This window comes from Chelonia mydas, chromosome 2, assembly GCF_015237465.2.
Source record: "Chelonia mydas isolate rCheMyd1 chromosome 2, rCheMyd1.pri.v2, whole genome shotgun sequence".
Taxonomy (NCBI): domain Eukaryota; kingdom Metazoa; phylum Chordata; order Testudines; family Cheloniidae; genus Chelonia; species Chelonia mydas.
Genome location: NC_057850.1, coordinates 231,756,663 through 231,774,096, shown reverse-complemented (window position 1 = coordinate 231,774,096; position 17,434 = coordinate 231,756,663). Strand labels below are relative to the sequence as shown.

Here is a 17,434-nt window from a genome sequence, read left to right as displayed (position 1 = left end):
TTATGTGACCTGTATTGGGATATGGATGCTAATGCAACTACAGATTAAACACGGTAAGGTAACATTACAGTTTTTGATGTTACCCTTGTGCAAAAATATTTCTGTTGAGAAAACATGACATTCACCCTGAAAAGCAGCCTCTTTGCAGCAACACTCAGCTTGGCTCGTTCATCCAGTTTTTCTTCATCTACAGAAATCAAACAACACGATATAGCAGGAATTTGAAATGTTACACTCTAAATGTAAGTAAGTGTTTCAGAGACCAAGTCCAGAAATCCTTTTAACTTCAAGAACAAGCATATTTAATAGCATCAGAATCACCAAGAGAATGACCAACAGTAAAATGTCAGGGCAAGTTAGTGTCTGTTTAGCTCAACAAAAGTAATGTGACCATGCATATGCATGAAGTAGTGTAAAATTGACTTTTAAAAATCAGAATCATTCTTAGGTGCAGCATATTATAACATGATTTAAGAACGGAAAATTATTTTTCTTCTGGACAGTTACTTTACATACTAGCATTAATTTGATATGTCATTCTAATAAGCATATAAAATAAAATCAATATAAAATAAAATACTGGCCCATGTTTAGATTTTGTATTAAGCCCTAGTCATGTACCAGGAGAACACTGCTAGTCAGAAGGACCAGTAACCATTTTAAGGCTCAATATCTCACCTCACTATGGCCTAGAAACAAATGCTCAGTCTGTCTCCCTCCATCTGATCACGTTCCCCAACTCCTTCCAGCAGTCAAATCTTATCCCCCACCTCAAACCTCTCTATTCCTTTGTTCTCAAGCTGGGGAAATGCTGTTCAGCCTCCTTAAGGAGAGGTGGAAAGTCCATATCCCTCTGGGTTGTTGGTTGCTAAGTGTCAATGTCCGGGCAATTGGTTTTCCCATTATCTGCTCCACTGATATGGGGCCTAGGGCCCAGACAGTTAGATGCTATTAACCCGTGTCTTAGCCTCCCCCAAGAGCAAACAGATATGTTCTACCCACACAGGTGCTGACTTTCCAAAGTGCCAAAGGGTACTCGACCCCTGGCTCTGCCCCAAGACCTGCCCCCTATTCAAACCCTTCCCCAGAGACCCCACCTCTTCCCGATCCCTCCCTCGAGCACGCCATGTCCTCGCTTCTCCCCCCCCAACTTCCTGTACACTGAGAAACAGCTGTTTGCGGCGGGCAGGAGGCATGGGGAGGGAGGAGGCGGCACTGATCCGCGGGGCCCACTGGCAGGCAGTAGGCATGGGGGTGGGGGGGTTAGGAGGAGCTGATGGGGGGCTGCCAGTGGGTGCTCAGCACCCACCATTTTTTTCCCCATGGGTGCTCCAGCTCCAGAGCACCCACGCAGTCGGCGCCTATGAACAGGACAGCATATAGGGGAAACTAAGGCACAAACAGGACTCAAAGTGGGAATATTTTACAATATTTTTATCACAACACCAAACTCTTACATTTAGCCATCCATGAGATTAGCCATGAAACTAGCTTCTTAATTTGTGTCAGTCAGAATTGAAGTATGTGTATGGGGCAAAGAGATTAGCAAAATGGTATTCAAAATTATGCAGCTTTAAGATCCAATATCTTGCAATTTGCTGGGCTAGAACATTTTGTTAGACCAGTACAAGTGTTTCCATGAGCAGTACAGCTTTTCTAAGCACTGGTCCCAGACCACTGGTTCGAAGTAATAGATTTTTATTCCTGGTATAAACTCATCTGTACTTTTGGTCAGATACAACTGATTACATACAGAAAAAAGCAGTTTGGCTTAATTCCTTCTTTGTAATGTAATTTTCATTAGGAAGTTGCAGAAGCAATTTTTTGGGCCTAACACTGAATGGCAAATCAACCCTTCTAGATACAGCTCAAGGAACAGTAGCATATTTTAGTGATTCATATTGATATAATTCCTTTTTCAAGAAAACTAAGTCCACAATTACCCAAGCGGAAATGGGGATAAAGAGACAGACTTACCCTCAGCAGCTGGCATTTCTGGACTCAGAGTGGACCTAGTAAAAAAATCAGCAAATAAAAAAAAAAAAAAGTCAGTTGGATAGAAAATCTAGAAACATAAATCTTCCACTCAAATTGTCAGATGGGGTACTGGATGTCTTACGAATGAGGAAAATCATGGATGCTTTCAAAGTTTCAATAATTTTCATTTAGGACAACCTCTAACGAAGCAGAAAAGTGAGCAATTCCAGCCAAACTTAAATCTAGTAAAGAAAATTTTTTCAAGTACAACTCATAGAAGATCGTAGTTTAAGATTTTCTGCCAGTTCCTCTAATACAATGTTGAGTTTTGGTTTATTTTTTTTTGAAAGACTTAACTTTGCATACACACACACAAATCTATTATTACTGAGAACCAATCACATAGCTGCATTTCAGTGTTTTACAACAATTCATTACCTATTCCTATAACTAGATACCTAAAGCAAATCCTATTTTTTAAAGAAATGAAACTGTCAGGTGTCAGAAAAACTACATTTCTTATCTTAAAATGAAGACTGTGACTATTTTTATGGTGAAACAAAACCCTTTGTACAATGGTTTTGCTAACATTACTGTGACAAAATTCTCTTCTTAAACTCATTCGTATTTACCTGGACCAGAACACTACATACAGTCTCGCACATGCCTACCTATCTGTTTCCTTTCGTTCTGCTGAAGTGATTGGTTGAGTTCTAAATCTCTCAGAAGTTTTCCTACTTTCACCAGGAGAAAAATAGCGCCTTGGCCTTCGTGACACTCTTTCAGGTTCAGTATTGGCAGACAAATCAGTACCTGATGTTGACATCTCAAATCGAGATTCACTTTTAATCATATGATAGAAAGTGCAAAGAAAAGAGAATAGAAGAGAAAAGTAAAGCACAGATATAAGCATCCCACCAAAACAATCCACTAAAGATCACTCTGCATGCTCCTACAGTAACATGCACAAAAGTATAGCAAACATTCCAGCTACCCAACATCATAACTTGCAGTAGCAAGCAGAAGCATAAGAGCAGATTCAGGCTGACTCAGCCTCCAATACACACTGGTGAGAGCTAAGCTGTGTGGTTTAATGCAGAACACTACTGATGTTGAGTTTGTCATTTTGCCAAGGGCGTGCAAGTGTCACACGAAAATATTTCTGAAATGTCACCTACAGTTCAGTTTTCTTGTGGGCATTGATAGTTTCCAGAAAGGCATTACGGAGTTGAGCAACAGAGACTTTTGTGTCAACCATGCCAATCTCACCATTGGTCACATTTGCTTCAGCACTCTGGAACACCATCTCCTTTCTTGTAACAGTTTCCTTACTGTTTAAAGCCTCTGGCTTAGGAGAACCAGTATAATCAGACATTGAGCGAGTCAGGAGTTTATGCTTCATTGTAGACACTTCCTGAGCTTGACCTTTCGCCTTAGCAGAATGTGATATGGATCCACTTTGTATGTACATAACGGTCTCACTCCTTTCAGTGTTCTCATGAGTCTTAAAATGGGGTTCAGGCACCTGGTGCTTAGTACACTCTTGCTCTTTCTGAAGCTCTGATGAGTTAGCCTTTAGCTTGCTTATAAGAGATGAGGGAACAGTAGCCTTGTCAAATTCACTTGCTCTAAAATGGTCTTCATTGCTCTTCCCTTGCCTGAGAACCTCAGATGGCAAAACTGGTTTTCTGTTTTTCAAAAGCTGTTCTGTCCCCAAAGGACATTCGTCAGGCTTTGAGCCATAATTCTGAAGTATGTTACTTTTTTCCTTTTCCAGTGCAGTGGCTGGTGGGGATTTTGTCATGACGCTGGCATTGTCTGGTAATAAGAGGCTACTAATTGAGATATTTTCTGGGTCTTCTGTTGCCATCAGTTTGGCAGTTTGAGCAACACCAGCAGGCTGAATATATCCATGTATCGGTTGGCGGACTGAACTGAGTGTCTGGGTGGCAACCCTATGAAAGGAAGAAGTTTCTGACTGAAGAGGCATGTAATCAACTGGCACTGGATGAGATTTTTTCTGAGATACAGGGTCTGTGACAAGTTCAGGGCTTCCATGAGCACTTTCCTCTTTCACCAGTTTCTCTCTAACTTTTACTCTTTAAGAAAGAAAAAGGATTAAAGCTGTGACCAGCAATAACTAGTTTTCGGGAAAACATATATCAATTGTGGGAACAGAGAGCAACATCATATAGTAAACAAAATAAAAAGATAAGCATCTAAGTATTTTAAGGGTATACTTTGAAACAACCTCCCCATGTTAAAATCTTGGCATTAACACCAGCCTTAAGGACATTTTAAATTATTTTACAGGCACCTTGTACATGTGTGACCTTTCAGAAAGATAACTGAGCAAGGAATCAAATTTAGAGCAGGTTCCTATTAATCACAATTCCACTCCTTTGTTGAACGTAATACATTTTCATATTGTTCAAAATAGAGAATTAAGAGTTGCTTTCTAAAAAATATAGTTTTTGGAAGGGTGTCGTTAGTGTGAAATTCTAACCTCCTTTTGCTATATGTACTTTTAAGCTGCCAACATACTGATCCTTGCTCACTTTGAAACAAATTAGTCAAACATCTTGGTATCTCCCCATATCCCTTCAAAAAAAAAAAAAAAAAAAGTTACAGAACATGTTACATAGACAAGTCAAAATCTCCATGTGAACCTCAGAAATGGGAGCATTTCAAACGTGGCACACAACTTTATCTATCTTGATAAATGAAACCAAATAATGTTAAGGAGCCTCTCTAAAAAAGAAAAACATGTCGGTAGAAAATGGAAGCCCAGTATGGTTGTCACTCTTTGTGGGTTTGTACAAAAACTTACATTGTATGAACATTTAAGAAAAGTTTCACCACATCCCAACATGCTAAATTTCTGAAAATGTACTGAAACTTATCCCACTTTGGTTTATTTTCTAGCAATTCTGTTCAACCTTTACGATGTACATGCACAAATACAAGCCATATTCTGCCTCTGGATGCCGGCTGCTGGCTCCCACTGACATTAACAGGAGCTAAGCATAATAAGCACCTGAGGGCAGCATTTGTCCTACACGTAACCACATAATTGTAACACATCTCTAGCATAATTTTTAGAACCACAAAAAGTGCAAGTCAGTGAGACAGCTGAATAACATTTTAAAATGTCATATAAAAAATTAAAATCGAAAGCTATTTCCCCACACCCACCATGCAACTAGTAATCAGTAAGGTGTTTTTTTGCCCTAAGGTTGGGAAAAGCTCATGTACAGTACCAAGCTAACTATTTAGTGGCAATTAACAGATATTCCAACCCTCAAGTAAGTGCAATTCAAGGCTTGCTACCAACAGACTTTTCCTACTTGCAGAATTTATTTTACATAAAAACAAGATTAAAAAAAAATAAACTAATGCTTTTGAGCGCTAGTATAATCCATTATATCTCCAACTACTTGAAACATCACCCTTTGCATCTGCTTAATATTTTCTCTCTTATGAGGACTGATCCATTTTAAAACAAAGCACCTCACAGTGACTTACTTCAAAACACGAGTAAGAGCGCTCATTCTCAAAGCTTAAAAAAAATGTTTTTTTTAGGGTATTATGCACCCACCAATTACTCAGAACAGTCACTGGTGAGGTTTTCAGAGTCAGATAATTAGTTTAACCAACAGTCTGAAATGCAATGAAGACTCCTCCCCAGAAAGCATTTTTCCAGTTGTGAACTCTTTTGATGTTCTGTCAAACTGGAGAGTAGCAGCTATTTGTAGCTCTGAATTTGGCTGTTTTGTCTTTCCAGTGGCTTCATTTTTACTCCTCCTCCCCCACTCTATTCTTAAAAAATAAAACGATAAAGTCTTATTTTTAGTCAAATCCTGCAATCAGGGCATAAAGCATTTTGTAATACAAAAATCTGTTGGCCTGCAGAGTGCAAGTGGGGGGAAGAAAATGGCTAAGAACAGGCTGGAGATAAGATAAGAAGTTAACCAAAGACCAATATCATAATAGCTGTGAAGAAAACATTAGGGGAATGTCTAGTTCTTCATGAAAACATCAATTAGTTATAAGTGACAAAAAGCAGATGCTCGAGAAACAAGTTTCCGCAGCAGTTTATTGAACAGAAATAGTATTTTCTGATTCACTGCTGTTAAAGGATATAAAAGACAAATGTTAAATGAGGGAATGGGAAAGGAGAAGGAGAGGGAAGTCAATAACAATATGTATAATCCGATTATTAGCCACACAGCTACATTCTAGGATACCTGGAGGGCCAGCTGATAAGTGAAGGTGTGTCCCCTTCTGAATCTTTCTGAAGAAACCATTCAGGTTTTGCTTTCCCTGTACTACTATAGAAAACAGAATTTCAGATAACTTTCTGGTAAGACGTCAATACATGCACACTCATTCCCTCCCCGCCTTAATCTTAAAACTGTTTTCAAATTTCTCAATTATAAAGTCTTGGTTTATGAAGTACTGACACTGCACACTTCTAACTTTAACAAATTTGCATGATAATTTATCAAATAACCACCTTCACATACAAAAGAATACATAAAAACAGCCATGCTGGTCAGACCAAAGGTCCAGCTAGCCCAGTATCCTGTCTTCCGACAGTGGCCAATGCCAGGTGCTTCAGAGGGAGTGAACCGAATAGGTAATGATCAAGTGATCCATCCCCTCTGAAAACACACAGAAACCTAAACATTTTGTCAATTCATTTAACTAACCATGCCCAAATTGTTCAGAACCTGGACAGCCACATCTAAATCATCATTAGGAAGCTACATAGAAAGTAATTTTATGTTACTTCCTGGTTTGATATTTTATATAAGTTACATGGACAGAAGCACTATATTGCACATAGGATTACTGTTGGACTATTCCTTCTATTTGCAATCTAAAGAACTAAAGTCTACCAAAAGATCTTTAGCCCCAAATAAACACAAGTTTAATGAAGCTAGGAGAATGTATTACCATAGCTTACATGAAATTCTTGCATAAGGACAGTGAACATCAGAAAACCCCCTCCTCTGAGAGCAATATGCCGGGTTTCAGAGTTCAGATCCAGTAACTACCACCCCACTGAGTGGGGAGTATGCGGTCTTTTAGGATAAAGTGGGAAGAGTTAAAATACTCTAAATGAGCAAAGAAACACATTCTTGGCCTAATACTTTTTGCATCAGACTCCAAAATGGAAACAATATATGAGCGCCTCCTGAAATCTGAAAGCACTGAAGGCTTCAAAAGCCCTTCATGAAACAACTGATATACCATTGCACTCTTTCACAGATGCATTCAATATCTATAATATCCACAAAGAGTCCAACCTCCATAGAAGATCATATACCTTTTTAGACAATGATGAAGTTTATGTACAAAATGCAATGTAAAGGCATAATGGACCAAATTCTGCTCAGTTACACTGGTGTAAATCTGGAGTAGCTCTTTATGATTTATTAGAGTCACTCTGGATTTACACACTGCTTTAACAGCTGAATTTGGCAAAAGGATCTTTATTAAATTGAAAAGAATTTAGAGTAAGCCTTAAACTCATTAAAAACTCTGTTATTCTGCCTTTCTATAAGGGTCAGATAAAAAGATCCCAGGGAAATCATATATAGGTACTGTAAATAAATCTGCCTATTTATAATGTTCAGTCTGAAACCTCAACCATTACGACTTTCTCCACATCTCTCATTTAAAATCTACCCCTTACTGTTAAAACAATTTTTGTTTTTCATCTTATTAAGATCACCAAAGAGAGTTGCACACAAAGGGTGGAAAAAGCCTTTCAAAGCACTCCATGGGGCGTTGACCCAGCAGAGATTTGGTTGCTTTGAAACAACGAAACTTCCTCTTAGCTTGTTAGTATATATTCTGGCATTTATCACAATGGGCATGAGCAAGGAGCATTTGTATTCAATCTCTTGTCCTTTGAAAAGAGCAGTCAAACATAAGTGAACCATGTTAAAAATGTGGGTTATTGCATGATAATTTGACAGGTGATGACAGGTTATTTTTTTTAAATGCAGCCAATATCAAAGAATATCTTTGTGCGGGCTTTGCCTGCTCAGTGATGGAAACAGAATTAATAATCAAACCTTCTTAACACAGGAAGTCACAAAATGTTCATATTTGTTCTAGGCAAGCTGTATTTGTTTTTAAATTTTAAGTCAGCTGAACACAAAAGTTAAAAGAACACTGAAATTTTAAACTCTGATTTTCAAAGCTCTACACCAGGCAAACTGATTTTTAGTCATACCTGCATATTCAAACTTGATGGAGAATACAACATTGCAACATTAGTAGAACAGACTGCATGAGACAACAGCTTATTTACCCTCCTGAAACAACTATAAGCATTTCTTAAAAATAGTTCTGAATTCTTTAAAGCCTATTATGTTGAACTGGAAGACACTCACATTAGTTTTCTGAATATTGTGTGCGTTAGGCCATGTCTATGCATACACCGTTGCACTGCTGCAATATAGGTGCTGGAACTAGGGGTGTTGCGCACCCCCGGCTTGAAATGGTTTCCCTCATATATAGGGTTTAGAGCTTGGTTCAATGGCTCTCAGCACCCCCACTATGCAAATTGTTCCTGTACCCCTGCGCTGCAGCGTATATGCTAAAGATGCCCTACGCTGATGGGACAGAACTCTCTCGTTGGGATAAAACAACCCACCTCCGCGGGCAGCAGAAGCTATGTCGGCGGAAGAAGCTCTCCCACCAGTATAGCACTGGGCATATCTGCGCTTATGTCGGCGTAACTTATGTAGTTTGGGGGGTGGAATACTCACACCCCCGAGCGACATAAGTTTTGCGGACATAGGCTGTAGTGTAGACATAGCCTTAGCGTTCCTGTTCAATTTTGTATTGCTGTCCATTTAAACTCAAAGGATTAAGTCAGACCAGAGTAAGGGGGAAACCCACAGGAAACAAAACAATGGCAAGATAAGACAGCCTCAGGTAAATACAAATAATTTACTTTTTAGGGCCAGTTTTCTACTCTCAAACAGATCTTTACGCTGTTTTACGAGGAACATAGTCTGGTCTTCCCACCATCCTACAGTGGTGGGAAAGCTGAAATAACATGTTCTGGAGCTGAAAAGTGGTAAAAAACATGGAACAGAGGGTTATTCTAAAAGCATCTCCTCATGGCTGTATGCACTAGGGTTACTTTATTATTGGGGAGAACAAGAACCTCAAATTGAAGTGGACAGGTTCTTGGTTTTGAAGAGTGACAGTCTAATCTCTGTGCCTTTTTTAAGGCTAGAATTTGGTCCACTCCTTTAGCTTCAGGGATTTATAAACCAGAGAAGGAAGAGTCCTGGGGGCTCACACTTTAATTGTTCCTATTAGTAACAGGATTAGTCAGGAGTGATTTATCTTTAGATTAACTGAATAAAGCTCGACATAGAAGTGTGCAGTGCTTGGTTGAGACCTTCTGTTGGACCAGGCTCCCTGAAACATCTCAGTAGAATGGAACAGCCGGTCAAAAGCCTGCAGTGCAGTTATTTGCATATATAATAACACAGTCTCGGTCTTCTCAACTTTCTCCCGATAGCTCCCTTAGATGAGCACTTTTCCTCTCAGACTTTTGCTTAAGTGGAGTGTCCAAAGACAGCTGTATGCAGATGCATAAAGGAAGCTATCTTAAAAATTGAGTTTTCAAGGCTCTAAAATATTAGAAGTACAGGCAGTCCTCAGACTTACGACACAATTGGTTCCTGAAAATTGCTTCGGAAGTCGAAACGTTGTACCTCGGAACCACAGTATACTCCATTGTGGGACCGAGAATCATAAAGTTGAAACCAATTGTCACAAATCGAATCAGGGTGTCAATTCAGAAACATCGTAAGTGCCGTTCGTTGTAAGTCGAACGTCAAAGTCAAGGACTGCCTGTACTATCATCAGTCCTGTCCTATGTGAAACAGAAAGGGGAAATAAGCGAAATTGCACAAGTTTAGTGAATATGGATAATTGATAGCTGGCTGCATCCATCTACCGGCAGGAAAAGGGAAACCGAAAAGAGACATTCATACTACAGCCTTTGACAGGGAGGCGATAGGGGAGACTTTCCTTACACTACTTGAAAGGTACATAAATACCATGAAATGAGGAATTTAGGAATAATTTAAAGACTCTGAGGAGTTTTACTTCTCTCATTTGAATTTAATAACTTCATTAAGAAGATATGATATACTAAATGAAATTAACCTGATTTTAATAATCTTTTCCCATTGCTGGTTAAATTTACATAAACCTCACGAATCATTCCACTTATATTAGTTCATGTAAATTATTCTGAAGTAGTCAAGATTACCTAGCACAGCTAAATCTTACTGACAACAGCTTACTGTCCATTTTTTAGATGGTACACTGTCAAACTACTGTTACTGGATGTCTCCATTTCATCTTGTTTCTTTACAGCCTGCAATACATTCGCTTACATTAACCTTCAGGGAGCCAAACAACTAAAGATGCATATTTTTAGGGGAAGAAGTTGTTCGAAGATGAAGTATTTAGAGAATTACTAGTGAGACTTTGCTTTCATTTGCTACAATAAAGCATTTGAGGCTCTCAGACTTCAAAGTAACATCAGCAATCTTATGCTGCAGCTCTCAAATGAAGACTGGGAAATTAATTTGAATCTCCTATCCACCAAATATCAGATTTCTCGAGTCATAAGAGTATGTGAAAACTTATGTGGGGAAAACAGAGTGGAAAAGTTTACATCTCAAGTGTTCTGGAACTCAATATATGCAGGATCTCATAAAGCAATATTTATATGATGTATGAGACTACCAGCAGAATCAGAATTTGCCTGAATCCGATGGCCCTAATTTTTTACAACGGTCGGACAATTCTTTTCAACCTACCCAACATACATTTTAGTTTAAGACTTTCATTTGCAGGCTACGGAAATAGGCTACTTCTATTTAATATTGGCAAAAAACTCCTCTTCATAGAGAGAAAATAATATAGAAAATTTACTTTTACTAAAAAAAGATACTGAATATGAAGTAAATACATTTAAATTGAAAGTGTTTTCTAGATCAAACAATAAATGAACATTTTCAAAATGCAACAAATGTAGTACTGTAACCACCCCCATTCTTAATTTCTCCAGAAATCTCTTAAAAAAAGATAGTTTCTTTTCATAAAAGGACCTTCTTGTTACTGTAGCTTAAATCTAATCAGCACTCAGCAAACACTCACATGGACTTGTAAAACCTTATTGCATGTAAGCATAGTAATCCAGTTTTACAAGATTGACAATGAGTATCTTCAGCTCAAGGCACACAAGACATTAGCACCAGCGGAGAATTTGCTTATTCAGGTACATCATCTTTAAGTCTTGTCTGTATTGTAGAGAGATTTTTATAAAGGTCAAAGGATACCAGTATAGTAAAAGCATGCTTACCCTTGTCTGGTGTCACTGTACAAGAGCTGGTCATTGTGTGAATGACTTGGTGAAACTGGCTGCTTTGGTGAGGAAAGGGATACCCTGCAAGTTTGCTTTGGTGACACTGGCACTTCCTTAAAGGAGGATTCTTGCTCAGAATATGAAAAGGATGCAGAACCATCCACTTCTGATGACAAGTTCTGAGCCTGTCCAGGAGCACTAACATCCTGTGCTCTTTTATTCTCCAAGTTTGAAAGCTCCTCTCTATCTGGAATGCTGTCTTTTTCATGGAAGGAGTATTCCTTTGATTCAGAAGCAGTACTCCATGATTCCTTATTCTCAGACCTGGAGGAGTACAGGGAACTATACTCCTTACTTTCATCCTCCTGCTTGTTGCTTTTTACTTCTTTTTTTTCACCAGTGTCAGGATCTTTTCTTGCCCTGGTATACCTGGATAAATATTCAGAATCTCCCTCAGATTCTAAAGGCAATCCATATTTTTCTGCTAGCTGGCGTCTCCTCTCTGCCTTGTACCTAGCTATTCTTTCTGCTTTAGACTCAAGTCCCTGGGTATCCATGGCTCCTGTGCTATATGTAGGCTCTGAATGTGCTCCTGTAGGTTCTGCTCGATACCTGGATGACCTAGGTTGTTTTTCTACAGAAGAATCTGAAATTTCCTCCTCTTCATTTGATCTTCCTACAAAAAGTATGTAAGTAGAATAATTAAGAGGGATTTAGTGACTTGTCCTGAATTCACACTTTATTAAAAATATTATTCAAATCTCTTTGAGTATCACACTTGCCATTCAGTAAGCAGGCTTCAAACGTATATAGTGTGACTTACTCTTTTTAGTTATTATAGGTTTTTGCGATTCAAAATTAACTAGCAAAACTGTTTATGGCTACTCCCATGAACTACTCCAAAATAACCCTCTACTTCTTGCACTGACATCTCCAAAACACATACAATGAATGAGGAACGTGAAGTAAATGCTCCTGAATACTGAGCATGTATTTCACCTTCAAAAGGAAGTTAGGATTCTTATAATAACTCACAGATTTTAAAAATACAACCAATGTCTCTTTCTAAAATGGTGGGAGAACAGAGATTCTGTACAAAAATAAATCAAAGCCAGACAGAAAACTGAAAAGCAATTTAAAAGCCTCTGTGACAGCGTTCTCTCTGAAAGCAAACCATTAAGTGTGAGAACTGTGTATCTGCTACTGCAAGCTCGATAACATACCAAGCATGAAGTACTTCAGCAATATCAGTTTGAGATATATATATATATATGTAAACATATTTCTTACCAAAGTGGGGACTATATGGGTCTGTTGCACGCATATATCTTGGTGTATCTTCTTCTAGTAAACGGTGGGTAACTAATCCAGGACAATTTTGTAGGAGGATGGGCTGTGTATCATTTTCAATTCCTTCTAAACGTCTGGCGATCCTCTCTTTCCTGCAAAAGATGGAAGAAAATGTGTAAACGTTATCTAAGGATTTGGAGATAGTTTCTAGAGGAGGTCACAAAATAATTCTATTACTAAATTATTTGTATTTTACAGCAGTTAGACAAAAGGCTATTTTACCTTTTCATTTCCAAAATATTTTGCTTGTTTGGTTCAAAGAGTTTTCTTAATTCTGAAACTAAAAAGAAAAAGAAAAAATGATGCAGTGTACCTTTTATAAATTAGGAATTCTCAGGCATCACAGCAGGATCTCTATAAGCTTCTATTTTAAGCATCAGAGCAAGAAGGAATGGTCTAGAAAAGTAGGTTTTCACATAACCAGTCACTTGTAGGTAAACATTTCCTATTTGGGTTCCTCATTTACTAGCCTCCTTAAAACACATTTTGCACATACTGTAGTAAATACCAGGGAGTCCTCTAAAGATTTAGCTAGACTAGGTTAAAACATGGTATTTTAAGAACATGTTAAAATACAAATTTACCCTGTATACACTAGTGTTTTAAAAGTTAACACATTAATTGGTTGAGGTTAATCTTGATGGGTAATTTAGGTGACATCACAATGAGTTAATATGTTAATACAGGTTGGTCTGTCTACACTTGTATTTTTACTATTAGCTAAATATGTTGGCTAATAAATTTTTAAAAACACACCAAGTCAATCCATTTAATCCTAGTCTAGACAAGCCCTAAGAGTCCTGATGACTTGTGGCCAAAGACCACATAGTACTTTTCACCAACTCTTCCCAGAGTTAACCCCAGTACCCTGGTTATTTTCCTACTTTGTTAGTTACAGTCTGCTTAGATAATTTCCCCCTATAAATATTTACTTCTTATCCTAAACTGTTTAATAGTGTTACCTGCTGTTAGACGACTATCACATTTCATCTCCTGTCATTTCACTAGCATTTCAGTGATGGGTGAAGTAATCCCTATGTACACAGTTTCAGTCAACATTTGTAAACCCCTTTGAACAAAAAGATGCTATATAAATAAATGTGGTACAATTTCTTTTCACCAGGCAACAAACTCCATGTATGCTACCACAGGGGCTGGGGAGTGAGAAGCTAGAAGCCTGATTTCCTTTGCAATAGAATAGGACTAAAAGCTGAATCACTATGCAGACCTCTGATTGGGTTTTAATATAGAGTGGCTTGACCTTGCCGCTGATATTTAAAAGACTTGCTGTTTCTTTATGTAAAGTTTAGGGTTTTGTTTTACCTAAAACTGGTAATTTACTTCTTTTCCTGTGACTTCTGTTTAGGTGCGGCAACTGTATTCCATAAATATACAGACTGATGTATTGTAGAAATGAGGTCTGGTTAGTAATACAGCAGTGTCAACTCAGGGTCTTGGCCATAGTAAGTATGATCAATAAATCAACATAAAAATAAATATTCAATTTATGGAAGGACAAGATTAACCATATTTTAAAATATTTGCTTCCAAGATAAAGGCTGGCATTCAACCAAGAACTCAATTTTATTGCAGCATTAAGTCCCTGAAGAGGAGGTTTTAGAACGTACCACTAGTATTTAGTAACATGAATGCACATTTGGACTTAACTTCCATTGCACAATATGGGTGATGAACATACCTAACTGCATACCTGAAAGATCTCTGCAAGTGAAAGGCAACTGTATTAAAGCATTACACCACTTCTTGCCCCTTTATCCTTATCTCATTTAGACAGGGACTGAAAATTAAAGAGGGCCAAAGTGAGACTTGCTCTATTTAGTCCTGAACCGGGGGGGGGGGGGGGGGGGGGGGAGGAGGAGAACATGCCTGACTTCTTGTGAACTGCTAGAACAGGAAGAGAATGTTCTACACGGCTGCAAAGGTAAGCTTACCAGATTTAGTCCTTGTAGTTTAGGTGGGACATAAGGTAACAAGCATTACCAATAAGCACCATTCAAATTGCACTGGGCTTCTTCTCCCTCACTTCGTTCCTTTCCACTGGCTTTTCTCAACCAGTTTTTTGGTCAACCGCTAGTGCTAGAAACTAGATGCCCTTCCACTCCCTGTAAGTTTGGAAATGTAGCTCTCAATGGGAACAAGATGTGAATTTCTGATCCTAGTGGTGCATGAATTATCAGTGGTTGCTAAAATGGTGTGGAAGACTGTTGCACAGGAACTTCCGGGACATGGTCCAAGCACTTGTTCTATAGTGTTCAGATTGACCTTGACATATATCATAGCTATATATAAAACAATATGTTGAAGTTGTGTGTTTTTTGTGCTTTTCAGGGTTTATGTTTTTTGTTTTTAAATAGAAGCACTCATGTGATGCTATCAATATAACAGACAGTCAAATGGTAGACTGGAATTTGTGATAGCATCACAGAGAGAAGTTGTATGATGCAGCTGTAACTCACGGAAACAAGCAACTTCAAATTAAAAAGGAGATCCCTGGAAAATGGAAAAGTCAGTTGCTGGATTCCCATTCCACCATTAAAAATCATTTTTGTGGTTTGCCACAGCATGCACACTCTTCAAAAGGAAAAAAACAAATGTTTAATAAGATCAGGTGGATTTCCCCAGTTATCTCCAATATTAGTCTCCCTGATCAAATTCAATATGAAGATTGTTGAGTTTAAATATTGGTCCAGAGTAATCTGATCAGACCAGGATCAAAGCACAGATGTAAGGTATTCCGGGCAATTTGTATACGAAGTCACCTGTTTGAAGGACAGATATCTCAGCCCTCAGTGCTCTTAACAGAGCTTCCCTCAAGTACTAAAATTCACTTTAAAATTAAACTAAAATGGATTGAATGGAATGCATATGGAGCACTATTAACTAACAAAATACTGCAACCTTATAGACAGTATGTCCTGGATATCACTATTCAGGATGATCTGATACCAACTGGTGTAAAAATGTTACAGCAGTAATAGTGTGGGATTCAATCCCATCATTTTTTTTTTTTTTTTTAAGAAAAATGTATTAATCACAGTGTACTGGACTCACCACAAGGTCTTAGACTGGTCGCAGGATTTCTGTATGAAAGCATGAGTAGACTACCACTTATCAGTGTGCACTATCATCAATCTTTGGTTTAAATATTGGACTTTGGAACAGTCTCATGGCCAGCCATGTGTAGTTTGCTTTAAAAATTTTTTTATTTTACTTTAGTGTATTTTGAGAGAAGGGCAGGGAGTGTTAGGGGAATGATGTGTTGAAACTTTAAATGTTCTACAGAATGGCTTTGTATAATAGGCAATGTGGGTTGCAACATAAGTGGCATATGTTAACTTTCCTTTTCTGTGGCCATAAAGAAATGGATAGTGTTTAAACACAGGACTATGAGGTTCAAAATAAAGACAACATGCAAAAATCTACTTTTTTATTTATTTTTTAATTATATTGTAGTAGTGCCTATGAGTCCCAGTCCTGGATCAGGGTTCCATTGTTCTAGGTGCTGTACAAAACACAACACGCTTACAATCTAAGTAGAAGACAAGAGACAACAGGTGGATACAGAGAAAGCAAATGGAAACAATGACACAATAATGATCAGCATGAGAGGTAGTGGTCTCAACATACGAGCTTGACATATCAGTTGTCAAGTTTTCTGTAGGCATACACTTAAGTTATATTGATTATGAAAGGATGAACCCTAGCAAAGTTGAATTCTTAGTTTTAGATAACTGCATGTTAAACACAAGGCGAGGATAGCTGGATAATGAGAGTGGAGGTTTTATGGGCAGGCTTCCTCAAAGTCAGAGAAAAACGGATTTTTAAAAAGATTTTTTTTTTAAAAAATCTGACTAAATTAAATACAGGTTTATTTTATATATATTATATATTTTAATTTTAAAATTAAATTTGAAATTATGACAACCTGTGTTAAGGCCTACATTTACTAAATCTATTAAAATCATTAAAAAATATTAAGCATTACATGTGTGTTGCCAAGTTTTAAAGAAAGTCAAACCACTGAATGGGATGAAGTCACTGACTATGTAGCTGGAATCAGAGTTTGCTGAAGTGCTAAACCTGCTTTTGACAGCAGTAGCCTCTTCTGCAGGTGCAGTGATTTTTTTTCCATTTCAGTTTATTCAACTATTTCAGTTCAATGACTAGTTCATTCAATGTTTAGAAAATGATAGGAGTTGAAAAAGAAGAAATGCTTTTCCGCCCCCCTCTTCTAAACCATGAATAAAAATTAGGCGTGAGAAGATGAGATCTACTAGATCTAAAATCCTGAAGGACATGGTGACCAGAAACAATCAGTTCAATTCACTAACTACAGAGAATACTTTATAAATAGATGCAAGTTATATATATGCTTAAATAAATGTGTATAAATATAGTATATCTTCCTTGTCAGTAAAATAAAGCACGAAAATTTAGTGTAAAGAGTATATTAAGTTGCAAATCAATGTGTTTTAATTGCACCCAACCCTTGAAAAAAAAATCAACCTTTCTTTGGAAAAAATAACTAAGTACCACCAATGCAAAGATGCTGAAAACTGATTATTTAAATCAAGGTTTCCTGCTTGCTGATTTGAAGTCACAGCTAAAATCAGTGATTTAAATTAATCCACTCCTCACCTACACACACTTTATTTTGTTTTCTTAAAGCAT

General features: G+C 37.7%; 1 protein-coding gene across 20 annotated transcripts in view; it reads right to left on the bottom strand.

Annotated features, from left to right (window-relative positions):
* The window catches only part of SVIL (supervillin), a 214,206-nt gene that overhangs the window by 59,121 nt on the left and 137,651 nt on the right, over positions 1–17,434 (bottom strand). For 10 of the 20 annotated variants that reach the window (XM_043541420.1, XM_037890935.2, XM_043541417.1 and 7 more), the window contains 5 exons: positions 12,965–13,022; positions 12,683–12,834; positions 11,390–12,068; positions 1,978–2,012; positions 126–187 (listed from right to left, as the gene is read on the bottom strand). In XM_043541420.1, coding sequence (XP_043397355.1) covers positions 126–187; positions 1,978–2,012; positions 11,390–12,068; positions 12,683–12,834; positions 12,965–12,972 — 936 coding nt within the window. In that variant the 5' untranslated portion in view covers positions 12,973–13,022. Of the gene's footprint in view, positions 1–125; positions 188–1,977; positions 2,013–2,648; positions 2,820–3,155; positions 4,077–6,224; positions 6,309–11,389; positions 12,069–12,682; positions 12,835–12,964; positions 13,023–17,434 lie in introns of all 20 variants that reach the window. The other 10 variants (XM_043541411.1, XM_043541412.1, XM_043541409.1 and 7 more) reach the window with 5 other exon arrangements.